Consider the following 19,319-nt stretch of genomic DNA (forward strand, 5'->3'; position numbering starts at 1 on the left):
CAGACAGACAGACGGACAGACTGATTTTAAATACCCTTCACCTTCGTGAGAAGATGCCGCTGAAGCACACCGTTTTCTCACCAAAGCAATTGTAAGATTGAATGGTATCAACGTGCGGCAGACGGTTTGTTCGGTTCACAAGTGGTGATTTTGACATGGAAGACAATGATCGCCCAGGCCAGCCAAAAAAGTTTGAAGACCAAGAGGCATTACTCCATGAAAATAGTTGTTAAACTCAACAAGAGCTTGCAACATCATTGGGAATTATTCTAACATCAATTTTCAAAAGCAGATAAATTGGGTACCATACGAATTGAAGCTGAGAGACCTTGAAAGACGATTTTCCATGTCCAAAATTATGCTTGAACGCTATAAAAGAAAATCATGTTAGCACCGAATCAAATCTTGCGTTGAAAAATGGATCCATTACGATAACCCGAAGCGTAAGAGGTCGTATGTGAAGCCCGGCCAACCAGCCTAATCGATACCAAAGCCAAATATACTAAGGTAATGTTCTGTATTTGGTGGGATCAAAAGGGTCCTATCTATTATGAGTTACTGAAATCTGGCCAGACCATCACAGGGAACCTGTACCGAACGCAACTGATTCATTTGAAGCGACCAAAAATGAAACTGTAATATTCCATCATTAAAACGCTCCACAACATGTTGCAATATCTGTTAAAAACTATTTAGAAAGAAGTGGTTGGGAAGTTTTGTCTCATCCTCCTTATAGTTCAGACCTTGCGCCTTCCGACTACTATTTCTTTCGATCAATGCAGAACGCTCTCGATATTGGCTTGATTCGTTCTTGGCCTCAAAAGATGGCCAATACTTTTAATTAATTTATATTGTAAAAATCCGGAATTTTTAAATTTGGGGTATTCACACGGTCTACTATTCGGTAATGTTGTCATAATGTCCTAATATATTTTGATAGTTTAAACAAATTTTTGTTTTGTTTCAAACAAAAAAGTTCTAAACTAATAGCACTATTTGAACTATGTTTATTATTTTGTCATAAAATAATACTTTTTTATGTTTAAAACACAACAACAACTATTATAATATATTAGGACATTATGACAATATGACTAATAGCAGACCATGTGAATACCCCAAATATATACCCAATACTATTAGGATTTTTATCCCGGGAATTTTACCAATTTTCAACACTCGATTCCCTTGTTTTTTTCCAAAATGTGAAGAGTTAATTTTTACAGTTTTTCGCTTATATTATCGGCAATAATGGACCGCTTATTATTAGTTATTTGAGGTTTTTCGAATGTTAATCTAATCAGACATACGGATATCACTCTTTCGATTTCCCCTCAACAATAAATTTAACCCTATTAAGATAATTTAGTGATGTTTCAATAATATAGCATTACAAGAAGAAATGGTATAAATTACAAACAAGTTTCTCACATATTTAAAAAAGGCCGGGCAATTAAAAACACCATTTACAATTGTAGCTAAAGTATGATGGAATAAGACGATTTACAAAGACTTTGTGGCAGGAAAACTTTGGTTATTTTAGAAAACTCCATGTTCTTTTATGTAATACTCCAATCTAACTAAACCTAAACTGTCAGGCTGTTGTTTTTTTTTAGTTTTCAATGGCGGCAAATTGAAATTTTGCGTGAATTTTTATAGTCTGCTAAAAAATGCAGCAATAAATGATTTCTAGTTTAAGTTTTACAAATTATGATAATCTTTTTTTGACATATTTACTTGATACAATATTTTTAACGCACTCCTTAATGTAATCACTAACTAACAACCAAAAGATTTTTCATCAAACTTTGTTCAGAAATACTGATTGATTTTGAGTTTATTTATTCCTCGCCTTTAAGTTTTGAGGCTATATTAGTCTAAAGACAGCAAATATTTTTAACATATTTTTAAAAGAACCTAAAATATCAACCCAGTGTTTAATATTACATTTTAATTATATGTTTTTTTTATTGAAAACGATTTTGTTTTTAAATATTATTATTTGATTTCCTTAAATAAATTTGTGCAAACGATAAATTTTTCTAGATAGATGTCACGTAAATTTTAATCATTTTACCCTGGTATCACTGAAAACAGAATAAAAAAAAGTATTTTTTTTAATCTACAAAAACAAGATTCAAAACTTTTATTATTTAGAAGATGAAGCAAAAACAAATGAACAGAAAAATTTAAATAAAGTGGCAACAAAAAATATTTGCATACAAGAGAGAACAGAGCTGGCAAGTGTAGTGACTTAAAATAGTACTATTTTGAAAACCGTTACAACAAATTTCATAAATTTATGTTTCAAATCTTTTCATAGAAATTTCTTACGAATCAAAACATTTAGATTTATAAAATGAGACCATGAGTTTGTTACAAATCGTTTACCTTTTGTTTAATATTTTTGGAAACCTTAGTAATGTATAAATAAGAAAAAGTACTAAATATATTGCGGAAATTAAATAGTACTAAATTTACCAACTCTGGTTTTTATATACATAAACTCACTCACACTTACAGATAAAAACCAAAGTGTTGCTCATCGTAAAACCTTGATTTATTATTGTTGATTTTTATAATTCTGCTTTTGTTTATCTGTTTCTTTATTTTGGTTTTGAATTGTTTTCTTTTTGCTATTGCAATTTTTGTTGTTGTTGTTTTCTTTTAAACATTTTTTTTTTAAATATTATTATTGTTTGCAGTAGACTAGCGAGCGAAGACTTGTAATTTTATTTATTTGAAACTTGCTTAAACAGTGGGGCAGGTTGCCATGCAACAAATGTAAAGTGAATGAAAGTTTGCAAGTGTCAAAAAAATATAAAAAAAACTCAAATTTAAACATAATTTTTTAAGACTGTATAAAATATGAAAAGCATTCAAGCATTATTAACAAATTTTTCTGAGCAATAAATCAAAATATAAACTACCTATTTTTATTTTACGCCAACAACAAAAAAAAACAAATAATAAGAAATAAACAAAGCGTAACAAAACTAAAACAAAATACCCAGCAACAATTAAACTTAAATAATAAATAATTAATAATAGAAAAAAATAAAATAAATTTACATAAAATTGTCCAGCGCACGTAAACCACAAACCAACGAAATACAATACCAAAGAAAACTTTTGAAATAAAATGTTTAAAAAACATTTTTTTAAAACCTCTATTTCTTTTAAAATTTTAGTTTTAAAAACCTACCAAAAAATACATAAATTGTTAAACCAACACCAAAGATTTTATCCTAAATCTCCAGCAAATCATGCAAGACTTAACTACTCTACAGAAAATGTCATTTAATTATAAAGTATTGCAAAAAACTTTACGACGACATCTGCGTAAATTATAAACTCATTAACTACCTACAACTACTACTAAACTTACTATCTTACCTAAAAATACAACTCTGCTTAATATAAACCATCCTGTCTTTGTCTTTAAATAATAATAATAACAACAACAACAACGCTAAATCATTATTTCCTGCTACCAAAAAACAACAAAAACAAAAACGCGTGTTACTTAAATCTCCTACAACAACAAAAACAGTAACAGTTAATTTTTAACTGTACATCACTTAAACAAAAAAAAAAGATAAAAACAATCTCTCTCCATATTCTTTAAGGAATCTCTTAAGCTGTTAAACTATTTTAATGAATATTTGGGTAAATTTTTTTAATTATATTAAAGTTAATGTTTTTATTACAATAAAATTTATATATCATTCATTCCACAGTACATCATGACCCAACAATTGATCTTGGGTTTTCAGTTTTTTTTTATTTTTGCCATAAATTACTTTTTAAATTTTGAAAAACTCGAGATTTTATTAACCAATTTAAATTTTTGAAAATTGACAAAATTCGAAAAGTGTATAAGTTTATGTCTTCATATCTTGTAAAACTCTAGTCGGATTTGGTTAATTCAAGAACTGTTTGAAAGATTATTTTGACTATTATCTCTATTTTAATACACACATTTTATAATTTACAAGAATACACTGGTAATACAGTTGATGTTAACTCTAACAACGCCTACGATATACTCACTCACAACCCCCTGTTACTATTTATGTACACATCACCATCTTCTAGAAGTCTCATGAATAACACAGGGCAACAAAATCGAAAAAAAAATGTAGAGGCTTTTTAAACGACTACACAAATTTGATATATTGTGGTTCCAGTAGTACAAATATGCTCCAAATTTTAAATTCTATGAAAAAGTTTTTTTTTAAATTTTTTTCTGTAGTTGTGAATTTTTTTAAATTTTTCTCCACATAATTAATGATAAATCAAAACGAGAGAGATTTACATAAACTTTAATCCGTTTATATATTGCGTTTCAATCGGCTCAGTAGTTTCGGAGTTCTAATAACAAATTGAAGCAAAAAATATATATTTTACGTGAAAATAACAAATTTTTTTGTTTTAAAAAAATTATAAAAAATCGAAAACAGCAAAAAATTTTCAGATTTATTACTTTATCGCAAAGTCACATACAATAGGAACCAAATGAGATATCGATCATAAAAATCGATTGATTCTTTTCGAATTTATTCACAATTAAGTGAATTCGCTCATTTTCACAAAATTTTACTTTTTTGTTTGATTTACATAAAATTGAGTAGTTAATAATCTTCTTTCGATTGATTGAGTTTTGAAAACATTTTCCCCAGGCTATGTACAAATTTTCACATATATATTGCGTTTTAATCGGCTCAGTAGTTTCGGAGTTATAATAACAAATTTAAGCAAAAAATATATTTTTATGTAAAAATATCCAATTTTTTTGTTTTAAAAAAATCACGAAAAATCGAAAACAGCAGAAATTGCTTAGATTTATTGCTTTATGACAAACCCACATGTATTAGGAACAAAATGAGATATTGACCATACAAATTGATGGATTCTTTTCGAATTTATTCAGAATTAAGTGAGTTCGCTCATTTTCACAGAATAAATTCGAAAAGAATCCATTGATATTTATGGTGAATATTTCATTTTGTTCCTATTACATGTGGCTTTGCAATAAAGTAATAAGTCTGAACAATTTTTCCCGTTTTCGGTTTTTCATGATTTTTTGAAAACCAAAAAATTTTCTATTTTCACGTAAAAAATATATTTATTGCTTCAAATTGTCATTATAACTCCGAAACTACTGAGCCAATTGATACGCAATATATATGCGAAAATTTGTACATATCATGGGGAAAATGTTTTCAAAATTCAATCAATCGAAAGAAGAACATTTTACTACTCAATTTTATGTAAATCAAACAAAAAACTAAAATTTTGTGAAAATGAGCGAATTCACTTAATTGTGAATAAATTCGAAAATAATCAATCGCATGTTATGACTGATATCTCATTTCTTCCCTATTACATGCGGCTTTATGATAAAGCAATAAATCTAAACAATTTCTGCCGTTTTCGATTTTTCATGATTTTTTGAAAACAAAAAATTTGCTATTTTCACATAAAAAAAATATATTTTATGCTTCAAATTGTCATTATAACTCCGAAACTACTGAGCCCATTGAAACGCAATATATATGTGAAAATTTGTACATGGCATGAGGGAAATGTTTTCAAAATTCAATCAATCGAAAGAAGAACATTAACTACTCAATTTTATGTATAACAAACAAAAAACTAAAATTTTGTGAAAATAAGCGAATTCACTTAATTGTGAATAAATTCGTAAATAATCCATAAATTTGCATGATCAATATCTCATTTTGCTCCTATATAATAATATGTAATAAATCTGAACAATTTCTGCTGTTTTCGATTTTTCATGATTTTTTGAAAACAAAAATATTTGTTATTTTCACGTAAAAAATAAATTTTTTGCTTCAAATTGTTATTATAACTCCGAAACTACTGAGTCGATTGAAACTTAATATATAAATGGATTAAAGGTTATGCAAATCTCTAACCATTTTTGAGTTATCAAAAAATTTAGTTAAATTTTTTTTAAAAAAAACCTCTCCATAGAATTTAAAATTTGGACCATATTTATACTACTAGAACACAATACATCAAAATTGTGTAGTGGTTTAAAAAGCCTCTAAAATTTTTTCGATTTTGTTGACCTGTGTAATCTAACGTAAAAACTAGAATGTTCTCTTTCCACAATGATCAACTAGAGCTTTTAAAGCTGCTTCACATTTAACGTTATCATACTTATAAACAATGTTAATAACAGCGTATTATCAACATTGTTATTAAGTAGAAGTTTCGAGCACTGGAAATGTTTAGACACATAAATAAATGTAAATCTATTTCAATTTCTGACATAATCTCAAAACGGGTTTCCTTACTTTTGAACTTTAAAACTAAACCTTTCATGTCATCAATTAACTGAATAATAATCCTTTTTTTAAAAAAAAAATAATAAACATTTAACGCTCCTTTGGAAAGTCTACAAGTTTTAATTTTAACCTTGCAAACGATTTTGAGGTTTTTAATGTTTAATAATAACTCCTCAAAGCCTCATAACCTCACTTTGTTGTTCAATCAATAGTTATTGATTCCAGAATGATTAACTTTGCTCTTTGAGAAATTTGTGTTTATTTTTAAGCTTCGATTTAGACTCCATGTCATCATTATTGATATAGACAAACTCAAAATATACTTTTATTACGTACATACAGATATTTAATTTTCTTAATATTAATTCTACAACATTCGTTATTTCATTTACAGCAACAAAAGTTCTTAAAACGACCCGCAGACGATGCCGACAATGGTGCTGAAAACTTTGAGCCGCCTCATAAATTGCCCAATAACAATAATAATAACAACAACAACAATAACAACAATAATGGTTCTGAAAATCTAAAATTCTCCGTCGAAATTGTTCAACAATTGGAATTCACCACATCGGCGGCCAATTCACAACCACAACAGATAAGCACCAATGTTACGGTGAAAGCCCTGACCAATACCTCCGTGAAAAGTGAGCCTGGTGTTAGTACAGCCGGTGGGCCAGGAGGCAGTGGGGGTGGGCAAGGACAGGGCCAAGGTGTTAATGATCCGCAGCAACATAATGGTAATAATAGAGGTGGCGGTGGTGGTATGCATATGGGTAGTGGCGGTGGTCCAAATACAGCTACAAATCTAATGGGTGGCCATAACATGAATGCAGCTCAACAGCAGCAACAACAACAGCAACAACAACAGCAGCAACAACAACAAAAGTCCAATATGGGTGGTTTAGGCAATTTGGTAGAGTGTAAGCGTGAGCCAGATCATGATTTCCCCGATTTGGCTGGTTTGGAGAAGGAGGGTGGTCCGAATAGTAATTTCCCCGGGTTTCCCGAGTTCATGGGTGACGACACCACCGAGGGCAATGAAACCTTTAAGGATCTCATTAATGATTTGCAGGATTTCAATCCGGGCTTTTTGGATGCTCTGGATGAGAAACCCTTATTGGATATTAAAACAGAAGATGGTATTAAGGTGGAACCGCCCAATGTACAAGATTTGATCAACAGTTTAAATGTGAAATCCGAAAATGCCATGGCTCAGTTTAGTGCAGCCTTCGGAGGACCCAACAATGGTGGAGGAGGTGGCATGGGTGGCGGTCCCATGGGTGGTCCCAACAACGATCCACAGGGCATGAATAAAATGCGTTCGCAATTTCAAAATGGTCCGAATACAGGACCCATGTCTGAGCTGTCTTTGGCCGCTCAAACACTCAAACAAATGGCCGAACAACATCAGCATAAAAATGCCATGGGTGGCATGAACTTCCCCAGGCCGCCCATGCACCAGAGTCAACAAGGTCAATTAATGGGTGGCCCGGGACCCAATGGACGCTACAGTGATTATGGCGGTGGTTTTGGGGGTCCCAATGATTTCATGCAAGGTCCCAATGGCCCGCAACAGCATCCCCAGCATCAAAATCTACCACCACAATTCCAACAGAAACCAAATCCTGGTGGCCCCATGGGCGGCAATAATGTTCAGCAGTCTTTCCTTGACATCAAACAGGAACTCTACTATTCCTCACAGCAAAGCGAATTCGATCTCAAACGTCTTCAGCATCAACAGCAAATGCAACATCAGCAACAGCAGCAGCAGCAACAACAACAGCAGCAGCAGCAACAGCACATGTCCCAAGCCAATATGGCTAAAATGGGTCCCAATGGACCGATGGGTGTGGGCAATTTTCCTAAACCGAATGCTCCCGGCCAACAGCAACAATCTCAAACACAAAATCCTTCACAACAGCCACAATACTCGCCCTACAATTCTCCTATGGGTCCAGCTGGTGCTGGCAATCAAAGTCCTGCCGGTCCCAATTTCATGCAAGGTCCACCACGTGGTCCGGGCACGGGTCCAAATCAAGGTGGTCCCTCAAACGTTCCACCCACCATGTCTCCAGCCCAACAATCTCAACAACAGCAGCAACAGCCCCAAACAGCCAATACCAGAGGTCCCAATCCTCAACAAAATACTCCAAATATGGGTGGCAACAGCAATCAAGGCAACCAGACAAATCCAAATGGTCCCAATGCTGGCGCCAATGTAGGTCCCGGCCCCGGCAATGGTCCCACCTCACAGCAGGGTAACCCGAATATGTCGCAGCAGCAGCAACAAACAACTACAACCACATTGCAAATGAAACAGACGCAACAGTTGCACATCAGTCAACAGGGTGGTGCTCACGGCATACAGGTAAGTCGAAGAGAAAGTTTTGAAATATTGAACAATAATTATAACTCATTCAAGAGAATTATGAATTATATAGAATGAAAAGTCTCATGAGAAGGTGTAAAAAAACCCGAAAAACAAACAAAATAACAAATTTTCTTATTATAAAACTTTGTGAAAAGCGAACCGCAACTAAAAATCGAGGTGTTGTATACTAAAATCCTGCTTGTCCTTTAGCATAAAATCCATGAACACAGTATTTGTTGTCCCTCCAACACAAAAAGCTGGCAAAACCTTTATTTTCTCTATGCATTTCGCTAGAAAAATTATCATAAAAATAATGTAAAACTTTCAACTTGCTAAAAGCAAGAAAAGGAAATTATGCACGGAAAAAAAACTCCCCCCTCAAACTTAAAAGGTATTAAACAAAATACCAATTTAAATAAGCATTGGTTGGTATACTAAGCAAACAAACACCCCGTAATCTAACACCCCCTTTTCTTCTAATGCTTTATAAAAACCAACGAGGAATATTAACAAGAAAAACTAATGTTGAATTTTCAAATTAAATTTTTAGCAGAAAATTTAAAATTTATTGAGAACATTTCATGAAATGTTTAAGAATCTAAAAGACAACGGTCATGTTTTATAAAATCAATTAATTTTATTTTTTGAAACCATTAAATAAAATTATTTAAACCTAGTGTGGTGAAACCAAGCCTCATTAATCAAATCAACATAAATCTTTACACTGCTTTTCTGATACACACATGCACTAGTGTTGCCACTTATAAAATTACACATGGTTTAAATACCCCAATTACATGTCCCAGAGAAACTTACAGATTGCCTCTTGATTGCAAAAAGGACTATTTGAAATTTTTAGAAAGAAAAAACTATATTATGAATAAATATTCCCCGGAAATTTTTTTCCCTTTTCCCATTTTTATACCCTTCACCTTCGTGAGAAGGGTATATATGAGTTTGTCATTCCGTTTATAATTTCCACAATATAATTTTCCGACCCTATAAAGTATATATATTCTGGATCCTTATACATAGCGGAGTCGATTAAGCCATGTCCGTCTGGCTGTCTGTTTGTTGAAATCAATTTTCTGAAGACCCCAGATATCTTCGGGATCCAAATCTTCAATAATTCTGTCAGACATGCTTTCGAGAAGTTTCCTATTCAGCAAAATCGGTCCACAAATGGCTGAGATATGAGGAAAAAACCAGGACAACCTCGATTTTTGACCTATTTTTGATCTATATCTGGATTACTAAGTCATTAATATAGACAATATGGATATCTAATGATAGATATATCAAAGACCTTTGCAATGCCGTATATAAGACCATAGTAAGTTGGACCTACAATGGGTCAAAATCGGAAAAAAAATTTTAACCCGAATTTTTTTTTACCAAAAAAAAAAATATAAAAAACCAAAAAAAATTTTAAAATTTAAAAAAAAAATTTTAATTTAAAAAAAAAAATTTAAATAACAATTCGAAAAAAAATTTTTCCAAAAAATTAAAAAACAAATTTGGAAAAAAAAATAAATTTTGTTTACCTAAAAATATTTAAAATTTGTATTTTGAACTATAATTTGGTAAAGGGTATATAAGATTCGGCACAGCTGAATATAGCTCTCTTACTTGTTTCCATTCAAATTCAATGGGAAAAATCTCCCGATTTAGAAACTTTTTATATTTATGGTCTATTCAATTAACAATATATTTCCACATTTCTACTACTGATTCAGAATTTGACACGAATTTTATATACATATGTACAAAATAAACAGCTTTTTAAAAAACACATAGGCTATTTTGTAGTCAGTTAAGAAAAAAGTGTCTATTGCGTATAAATGTATGCAAATGTAGGAAATTGTACGAGGATGAGTCCAAATATTTAAGGCGGAGAATAAGACAGAATCTTTGAACCAAATATGAATAATTTTTGAGTCATTGTTCAAATGACACAGACAGTTATTACTTTCATTTATTTTTTAGTTGAAATAAAAAGTAGACTTTTTGAATTTTTTCGATTTTGGAAATAGTATGTATCAACTTTTCGAACTTTCGACTTTTTTAAATTTTTTTAATAGTCGACTTTTGGTAATTTATAAAAAGTAGAATTTTCGAATATTTTCGACTTTTTTTTAACTTTACAATATCTTAGTGTAAAAAATACCTAGTTTCTACATTCTGTGAAACAAAAAGTCGAATTTTCGAACTTTCGACTTTTTTAAAATTTTGAATAGTTAACTATTCGACTTTTGGAAATTTATGAACATTTTCGATTTTTAAAAAGTCGACTTTTCGAACTTTCGACTTTTTTAAAATTTTGAATAATCGACTCTTCGACTTTTGGTAATTTATGAAAAGTCGACATTCCGACTTTTTTATTTAAATCGACTTTTCGAATATTTTCGACTTTTTCCACAATGTTACCAGTATTATTGTAAAAAATGTTCAAAAGTCGACTTTTATAAATTTTTTTTTTAAATCGACTTTCGAATATTTTCGACGTTTTTTTAATATTTTACCATATCTTAATAAAAATAAAAAAAATACATAGTTTCTACAGTTATTGATGAGCATTTTCAATGTTAGATTTGAATCGACTTTTTTCAACAAAAAGTCGTTTGTTCGAACACATACAATACAATCTTAAATTTTTTTTATTGGATTTTAAAATTACTTTAATTACATATGAAGTGGCAACTCTAGCATGCACAATACACATTTAATTTGTGTGATTGTGTTTTTATGTTTTTTTTGTTGTTTTTGGGAGAAACATGTTAAAAATTTTAAGCTTTTTAACATTATCAATTACTTTGAAACAGGGATGGAAAAGTGAGTTCTTAAATATAACTTAAATTTAAAAAAAACAAAACAAAATCGATGCTGACTAATTTAAATAAAATATCTAATATTTTGTTGAGAAAAACTATTATTTCAACAAGTACAGTTGCCAAGCTGAATATTCTGTTTCGAATTAGTCCTGAATTATGTCTGAATACCGAAACCGAAACTTTTATTAAAATCAAAGATTTTATAATTTGGAAGAAGAACAAGTTCCCTCAAAAATAACTTATGTTTAAGATGCTGATAAAATTGAGGTGAAGTCCAGAATATAAAGGAAATACTGCTGAATCATGCTTAAAATTAAGGAATTAAAAGTTTCGGTTTATTTCGTATTAAGCCGAATATTAATTTTTTGGCGAATATTATGTACGGTTCGATTTAGGCCTGAAAATCTCCCAGAAAGTACCTGTAATTTGTTCCCTTGCAAGAAAATAAAAAATATATAGCACAAGTAAGAGAGCTATATTCGGCTGTGCCGAATATTATATACCCTCACCAAATTATACTTCAAAATAAAATATGTTAAATATTTTTAGATAAAAAAAAAATATTTTTTTTCCAAAGTTGTTTTTTTAATTTTTTGGAAAAAATATTTTCGGGTTAAAAAATATTTTTTTCAATTTTGACCCATTATAGCTCCAACTTACTATGGTCTTATATACGTCGTTGGAAAGGTCTTTGAAATATCTATGTATTAACATAACAAATATATGAAAAAAATAAATATTTTATGCATTAAATATGTGGCTTAAATTTATGTTTTCTTTATACTGGAGAATGCTATTGATTATTTTTTTATTTAAAAAATCAAAGTGAATTCTACTGAATTTTTTTAACGAAGTTTATTTTTAATTTCAGGAAAATGTTTTTAATTTTTTAGAAACTTAATTTTCTAAACGAAATAATTCTACTTGCAGCTTTTAGTATATTCGTCCAGCTACTATTAAAATACTATTTAAATAATGACAAATTTTGTTATTTTTGATAATTTGAAAAACTTAACGAAACTTTAGCTATATTTGCTATAAAGTTTCGTTAAGTTTAATAAATTGAACACATTTCACAAATTTAAATAGCAGCTTATCCATGTTAAACGAATATACTAAAAGCTTTTACATGCAACTTTTTGTATATTCGTTTAACTGCAATAAGCTGCTATTTAAATTTGAGAAATCTCTTCTTTTTGACATTTTATTTAGATTAACTAAACTTCTTCTTCTAAATTTACTAACATTGTTTCACACATATTTGTTTAAATTCGAAAAGTATATTAAAGAAATATCCTATTTTTCGGATAATGAAAATTTTGTTTCTAAAACTTTTAAGATGCGTTTAAGATAAGCTTTTATCATGTTCGTTAATCTACTACATACATATTTATATGTAGAAATATTTATTATTTTGCAAGACATATGAAACTTAACGAAATCATTTATTTTAATTAAATTTATTAAAAGTAACTTTTCCATATTTTAGAAATAAAATTAGAAAAATTTTATTTTAATTAAAAAAAATTTTTATTTTTATATTATAACGAAATTTAATATTAACATAGATTATTATCTACTATTTAAATCTAGAAAATTTCAAAAATTTTGACAATTTATAAGAGTTAACGAAACTTTTATTTTTAAATTATTAAATATAGACAATCCACAATTTAAATTTAAAAAATAAAATGTTTTTTGACAATTTCTAAAACTTAACGAAAGCTTTTACAAGCAGCCTTAAGTACATTCATTTGTCATAGATAAGCTAAATCTCGAAGATAAAATTTACTAAAGTTAATTTTTTTCTATATGTGTTTCAATTGATTAAGATTCTTTTTAATTTCCCAGAAATTTCATATTTTTGGCCATTTGGAAATCTAAACGAAACATTTTTAAACTAAATTTACCAAATGCCGTACCACTGAACTTACCATCCCTGCCTTGGAATGTAATTTTTATAAGCTTTTCTTTTTTTTATTTCTCCAGTTTTATGTGTTTTTGAGTTTTTACATTTGTATGTATGTGTGTATATGTGTCAATTTATCATTACTTTTGTTGGCTCCACTCTGTTGAGTATTTTGAGTGGAGCATGATGCAATTGAGAGAGAGAGTGTAAGTTTGTGTTTTCTTTTTTTTTACAATTGTCTATTCGATTATAGTTGAGTTTATTTGTTTATTTTTTTTTTGGAATATGGGGTTAATGTTTAGAGGGACCAGCTTTTTATAAATAAATATAAAATAAAATATTGTCTGTGTTTTTAAAGCATATTTTCTTAAACAGTAAACATTTTGAAAAACTTTTGATAGATCGTTTGTGGGGTTTATAGTCTTGCTAATAACGTTAATGATAATAAGCTAATTTGGTTTACACATGACTCAGATATAAGCAATTGAAAACTTGTTCAGATTATTTTCAATAATTTAGTTTGTTGCTGGCCACCCCAAATTTCCAGGCTGAAAGTCATTTAACATCATTTCAACCGCACACTTTTTCAAAAATCAACATAATGACATAAATAACAATATAAAAACCATTTTTATTACACTCAAGCAAACACAAAAACTAAAACACTCAATTCACTTGTTTGTTCACACTCAAAATAAAAAGCAATTTTTCTCTCTCCCTATACTTTAATGCTCTTTGCCGGTTTGTGGAATTTCACTCAATTTGTTTTTATCGTAAAACAGTATTAAGGGATATTTTTCTTTAACTTCTCCCACTTTAAATTAGAACTATAAAAAGTTTAAAATTTTAAATTGTATGGCTCCTAAAAAACACTTGACTTTATAACAAACCGCTTGCTTAATAGATCTTTCTAAACATGCCAAATACTATAAATAATCAAGAAGGTTTATTGGGGGAAAATAACATTTTATACAGAACAAGAGAGCTATAGAAAGAGTGAGATTATTCTGTTATGTTAAAGTTATTTTGCTCAATTAATATCCCTTGTTATACTTATGTTGTTGAAAATCTAGTATATTTTTTTTGTTGTTATCACAAATATTACCAAGCCATATGTTAATATTTCTATTTTTGTTGCCAGCGAATGCATAACATAAATATAAACTGACTCTTAAAACAAATTAATTTCTAAATTATTCAACAAATAATTTCGTTGGTTTTTTTTGAGGTTACAGCTTTTTGATTTTACTATTATTTCCGTTTTAGAAATGTAACTAACATCCTGTTTGAAATCAATTATTATTTTAGGAAACCTTTAGAGGTGTTTTAATATGAAAATACAAGGTATTTTAAAAGAAAGAAATAACAATATTTAAATATTTTGAAAGCTTTAGAAATTTTATAATTTTGAAATTCCATCAAAATGGCTTTATCCATGTTTTTATGGAAATCTATTTTTGTTATAAGCCTGCAAAACAGATTTCATTTCATTTGTTAATTAATGGTTTTACGAACTAAACTATAATTATTCATATAAGAGGCTGAGGACTAAGTAAGGTATAGTATATTAGAATAGCAAATAGCTATCAGCAAACTTATTATAGCTACATACCTATTTTATTTCCTAAATAAACTATTTAATATTCCTTTTATATTTTTCAAATACTTTGTATTCTGTCCCAAAAACAAAATCTTGTATTTTTTTATGTTTTTCTTTCCCACTTTTCGTTCTACCCCAAAAAGGACATTAAAAAAGATTTTAAATGTACATTTAAAAGTTTTTGCTGTTTTTTTTTCGAAACGTAACATAACATTACTTTAGGAAATAGTTTTTGAAAGATTTGTACAAGCAAAGAAATTTATTTTTTTGTGTAGGTTTTATTTCAAAAAAAGATTTAAGCAATGTTATTTAATAAAAAAGACAATTTTATAAAGATTTAGTTTATTTTAGATAAAAAGGGAAATCTTATTGTATGTTTTTCACACTTAAGCGTATGATAGATATTATTTACATTGCATTAAGCATACGTCTTGGTGTACAAGAAATTATACTCAATTTAAGCCTCTGGCGTATGAATAATATTATTTAATTTATAATAAGTATACGGCATATTTTTAGGGGCCAGTTCATAAGTAAACTGTAAATCATTTAAATTTTTTAAAGAACTTCTGTAACTTTAATTTTCGATAGAAAAGTTATCGATAACTTTAGTTTTCTACAGAAAAGTTATGGATAACTTTAATTTTCAATAGAAAAGTTATGGATAACTTTAATTTTCAATAGAAAAGTTCTAGATAACTTTAGTTTTCTATAGAAAAGATCGATATCATTAATTTTCTGTAAAGTTATCCATAACTGTAATATTTAATATAAAATTTAACGATAATTAAAAAATGTATAGAAAAGTTATCTTTAACTTTAATTCTCTGTAGAAAATTTATCGATAACTGTAATATTCAATAGAAAAGTTATCGATAACTTAAATAATCTATGGAAAAGTTATTTTTAACTTTAATATTCTACAGAAAAGTTATCGATAACTTTGATTTTCTATAGAAAACTTGTCATTCATTTTAATTTTCTATTGAAAAGTTATCGATAACTTTAATTTTCTATAGAAAATTTATCGATAACTGTAATATTCAATAGAAAAGTTATCGATAACTGTAACATTCAATAGAAAAGTTATCGATAATTAAAAAATCTATAGAAAAGTTATCTTTAACTTTAATTTTCTATAGAAAAGTTATCTTTAACATTAATTTCCTATAGAAAAGTTATCGATAACTTTAATTTTTATAGAAAAGTTATCGATAACTGTAATATTCAATCGAAAAGTTATCAATATTTAAAAAAATCTATAGAAAAGTTATCTTTAACTTTAATTTTCTATAGAAAATTTATCGATAACTGTAATTTTCAATAGAAAACATATTTATTACTTTAATTTTCTGTAGAAAAGTTATCTTTAACTTTAATATTTTATTTATTTATTTATATTTATTTATAGACAAGTTATCGGTAAAATTAATTTTATATAGAAAAATTATCGATAACTTAAATTTTCAATAGAAAAGTTATCGATAACTTTATAAAAAAATTTTCGATAGAAAATTTATCGATAACATTAATTTTCTATAGAAAAGTTACCGATAACTTAAGTTATCTATAGGAAACTTTAATTTTCTATAGAAAAGTTATCGATAACATAAATGTTCTATAGAAAAGTTATCGATAACTGTAATTTTCAATAGAAAGGTTATCGATAGCTTTAATTTTCAATAGAAAAGTTATCGATAACTTTAATTATTTATAATAAAATTTTCGATAACTTTAATTTTCAATAAAAAACATATCGATAACTTTAATTTTCAATAGAAAAGTTATCGGTAAATTTAATTATTTATAGAAAATTTATCGATAACTTTAATTTTCTATAGACAATTTATCGATAACTTTTTTATCGATAGACAAATTTTCGATTACATTAATTTTCTATAGAAAATTTATCGATAACTTTTTTATCGATAGAAAATTTATCGATTACATTAATTTTCCATAGAAAAGTTATTGATAACATTAATTTTCTATAAAAAAGTTATCGATAACTTTAATTTTGTATAAAAAAGTTATCGATAACATTAGTTTTCTATAGAAAAGTTATCGATGACATTAATTATATCTAAAAAAGTTATCGATAACTTTAATTTACTTTGAAATTGTTATCGATAACTTAAATTTTCTATAGAAAAGCTAATTAGAATTTTCTAAAAAAAAATTATCGATAGCATTAATTTTCTATAGAACATTTATCGGTTACTTAAATTTCATAAGAAATATCATCGATAACTTAAATTTATCGATAATTTTCTATATAACTAAGTTTGTACAAATACAATTAATTTTAATTAATATTTATAAATAAAACCACCTCAACGTGTGATTAATATTATTTAACTCATATTAATCATACGTCATGTGCCACAAAATATTTATCAACAACCGCTGACCCCTCATACAAACGTTAAAAAACAAACCTTTTTGGCTTTTTAATTAAATATATTCTCATCTTTATAAATTAATGTTTGGTTTTGCTGTTTTTTTTTGTTATTTTAAACACATTGATTTTAACTCGTGATTAATTTAAATTTATAGTTAAAACAATTTATTGGCGTGTAATCTTTGCGATTAAAAATAGTGTTTAATTAGAGGGCATTGAACTTGTGCTGTTTGGGTTTATTGTTTTCCAGAGCATTATTTAACTTATTTGTTATTAAAATGCTAGTGAAAATATACATTTGTTATTTCAAAGTTTATAACAATTTAGAACTTTTCTTTTAAATTAATAATCGAGAAAGCAACCAAGGACACTTCAATTAAATTCACCTCCATTTAAGTAAATGCCTTTTAGCCAATTAATGTCTATGGTTTAATTAAATTTTCTCATTTCTCTAACAAGTGATATTTAACATTTGACTAATACTCGTATTAAATTGCCTGTATTTTCATTACTTAAATATTTAAATCAATTTAAAGGTAATTCTCTTCAAATTAATATAAAACAAACATGCAAGGCCTTCTTTGAACCCACAACAACAAATGACAAATGATGTTAACACAACAACTATTTACGGTTTTTTTTTCAAGCGGAACTATTTAAGGCATGTTTGTGAAGAAAGTATCAAATTTCAAAAAGAAAATTGGTTAAATACAATACTATAGGAACATTTTTTTTTTAAATTTAAATTAAATTCAAAGAATACTCTAAATGCGTGAAATAGTACGCAAATTCTATAAAATTTTATTTCAAGTTTTACTAAAATCATTCAGGAATTTAAGATTTTCTTCATAAAACTTCTGAATAACATAAGTTTTTTATAGAAAATATATCGCTAGCCTAGTTCTTCTATAGAATACTTCTAGTTGCTTAACAAAAAGTTTCGTTAAATCTAATATGGTTAGAAATTATTCAAATTCAGTAATAATTTTTATAAAAAATAATTAGATCTATAATTTGTCTCCAAATTGAATGTGGTTTGTGTCTGTACTCAATCAAAAATCTCCCATAAGAAAAATTATACTTAATTTTAAACAACTCCCAATAAAAAACAAGGAGTTTATTGAAAACATATAAAAGTTCATTAAATTCATATTAACAGTTTTTTTTATATACATATTCCTTTAGCATTTCCCATGTATTTTAAATTTAAAACGTATAATTTTTCAAACAGTTTGTCAAGTGAACAAACAAACAGCAAAAAAACGTACTTGTCTTTAAACTGAAACGAACAAACAATAATTCGAACGAGTAATCGTTTACTGGCAACGAACATCACAAACGAACGAGTGATATTAATGTATGTGTAAAATTTATCACTATAAAACTTTAATATTACGTATACTTTTCACCTTAACCCATCTCACTGTATCAGCACTAGCACCAACACCATTGCCACCCTCGACTATTTTTTATTTTCTTCGCCCTATTGCCATTACAGCAAATGGCCTGGACTCTTCTTGGTATCTCTCATACTACTGCTGCTTACACTCTCTCTCCCACCGCTCTTTGGTGGGTTCTATGCAATTACTATACATATTTACACGACAACATCGTATAAATAATTTATTTGTTAAAACAAATAAGAGTTTAATAACTAACGACGCGTCATGTTAACGGTATTTTAACCTTATAGAAGCAGTAAAGAGGACAGCAATCAGCAATGATGGTAACATCCCTTATGTTTGTTAACATTTTGCTTAAACAGAGAGTGTAGAGTGCCTTAATACTCAGGGAGAGAAATTAAAAGAGTTGTTAATGATACACACACACACTTATGAGTGAGTTGTTTTTTCTGGCTCCAAAGGATTCTGCGCAAATTTTTTT

General features: G+C 28.1%; 1 protein-coding gene across 4 annotated transcripts in view; it reads left to right on the top strand.

Annotated features, from left to right (window-relative positions):
• The window catches only part of mam (mastermind), a 179,426-nt gene that overhangs the window by 127,398 nt on the left and 32,709 nt on the right, over positions 1–19,319 (top strand). For 3 of the 4 annotated variants that reach the window (XM_065514065.1, XM_065514064.1, XM_065514066.1), the window contains exons 2-3: positions 3,192–3,669; positions 6,715–8,691. In XM_065514065.1, the coding sequence (XP_065370137.1) occupies positions 3,658–3,669; positions 6,715–8,691 (1,989 nt within the window). In that variant the 5' untranslated portion in view covers positions 3,192–3,657. The remainder of the gene's footprint in view (positions 1–3,191; positions 3,670–6,714; positions 8,692–19,319) is intronic. The other variant, XM_065514063.1, reaches the window with a different exon arrangement.

The sequence above is a fragment of the Calliphora vicina genome, chromosome 5 (assembly GCF_958450345.1).
Source record: "Calliphora vicina chromosome 5, idCalVici1.1, whole genome shotgun sequence".
NCBI classification, from domain to species: domain Eukaryota; kingdom Metazoa; phylum Arthropoda; class Insecta; order Diptera; family Calliphoridae; genus Calliphora; species Calliphora vicina.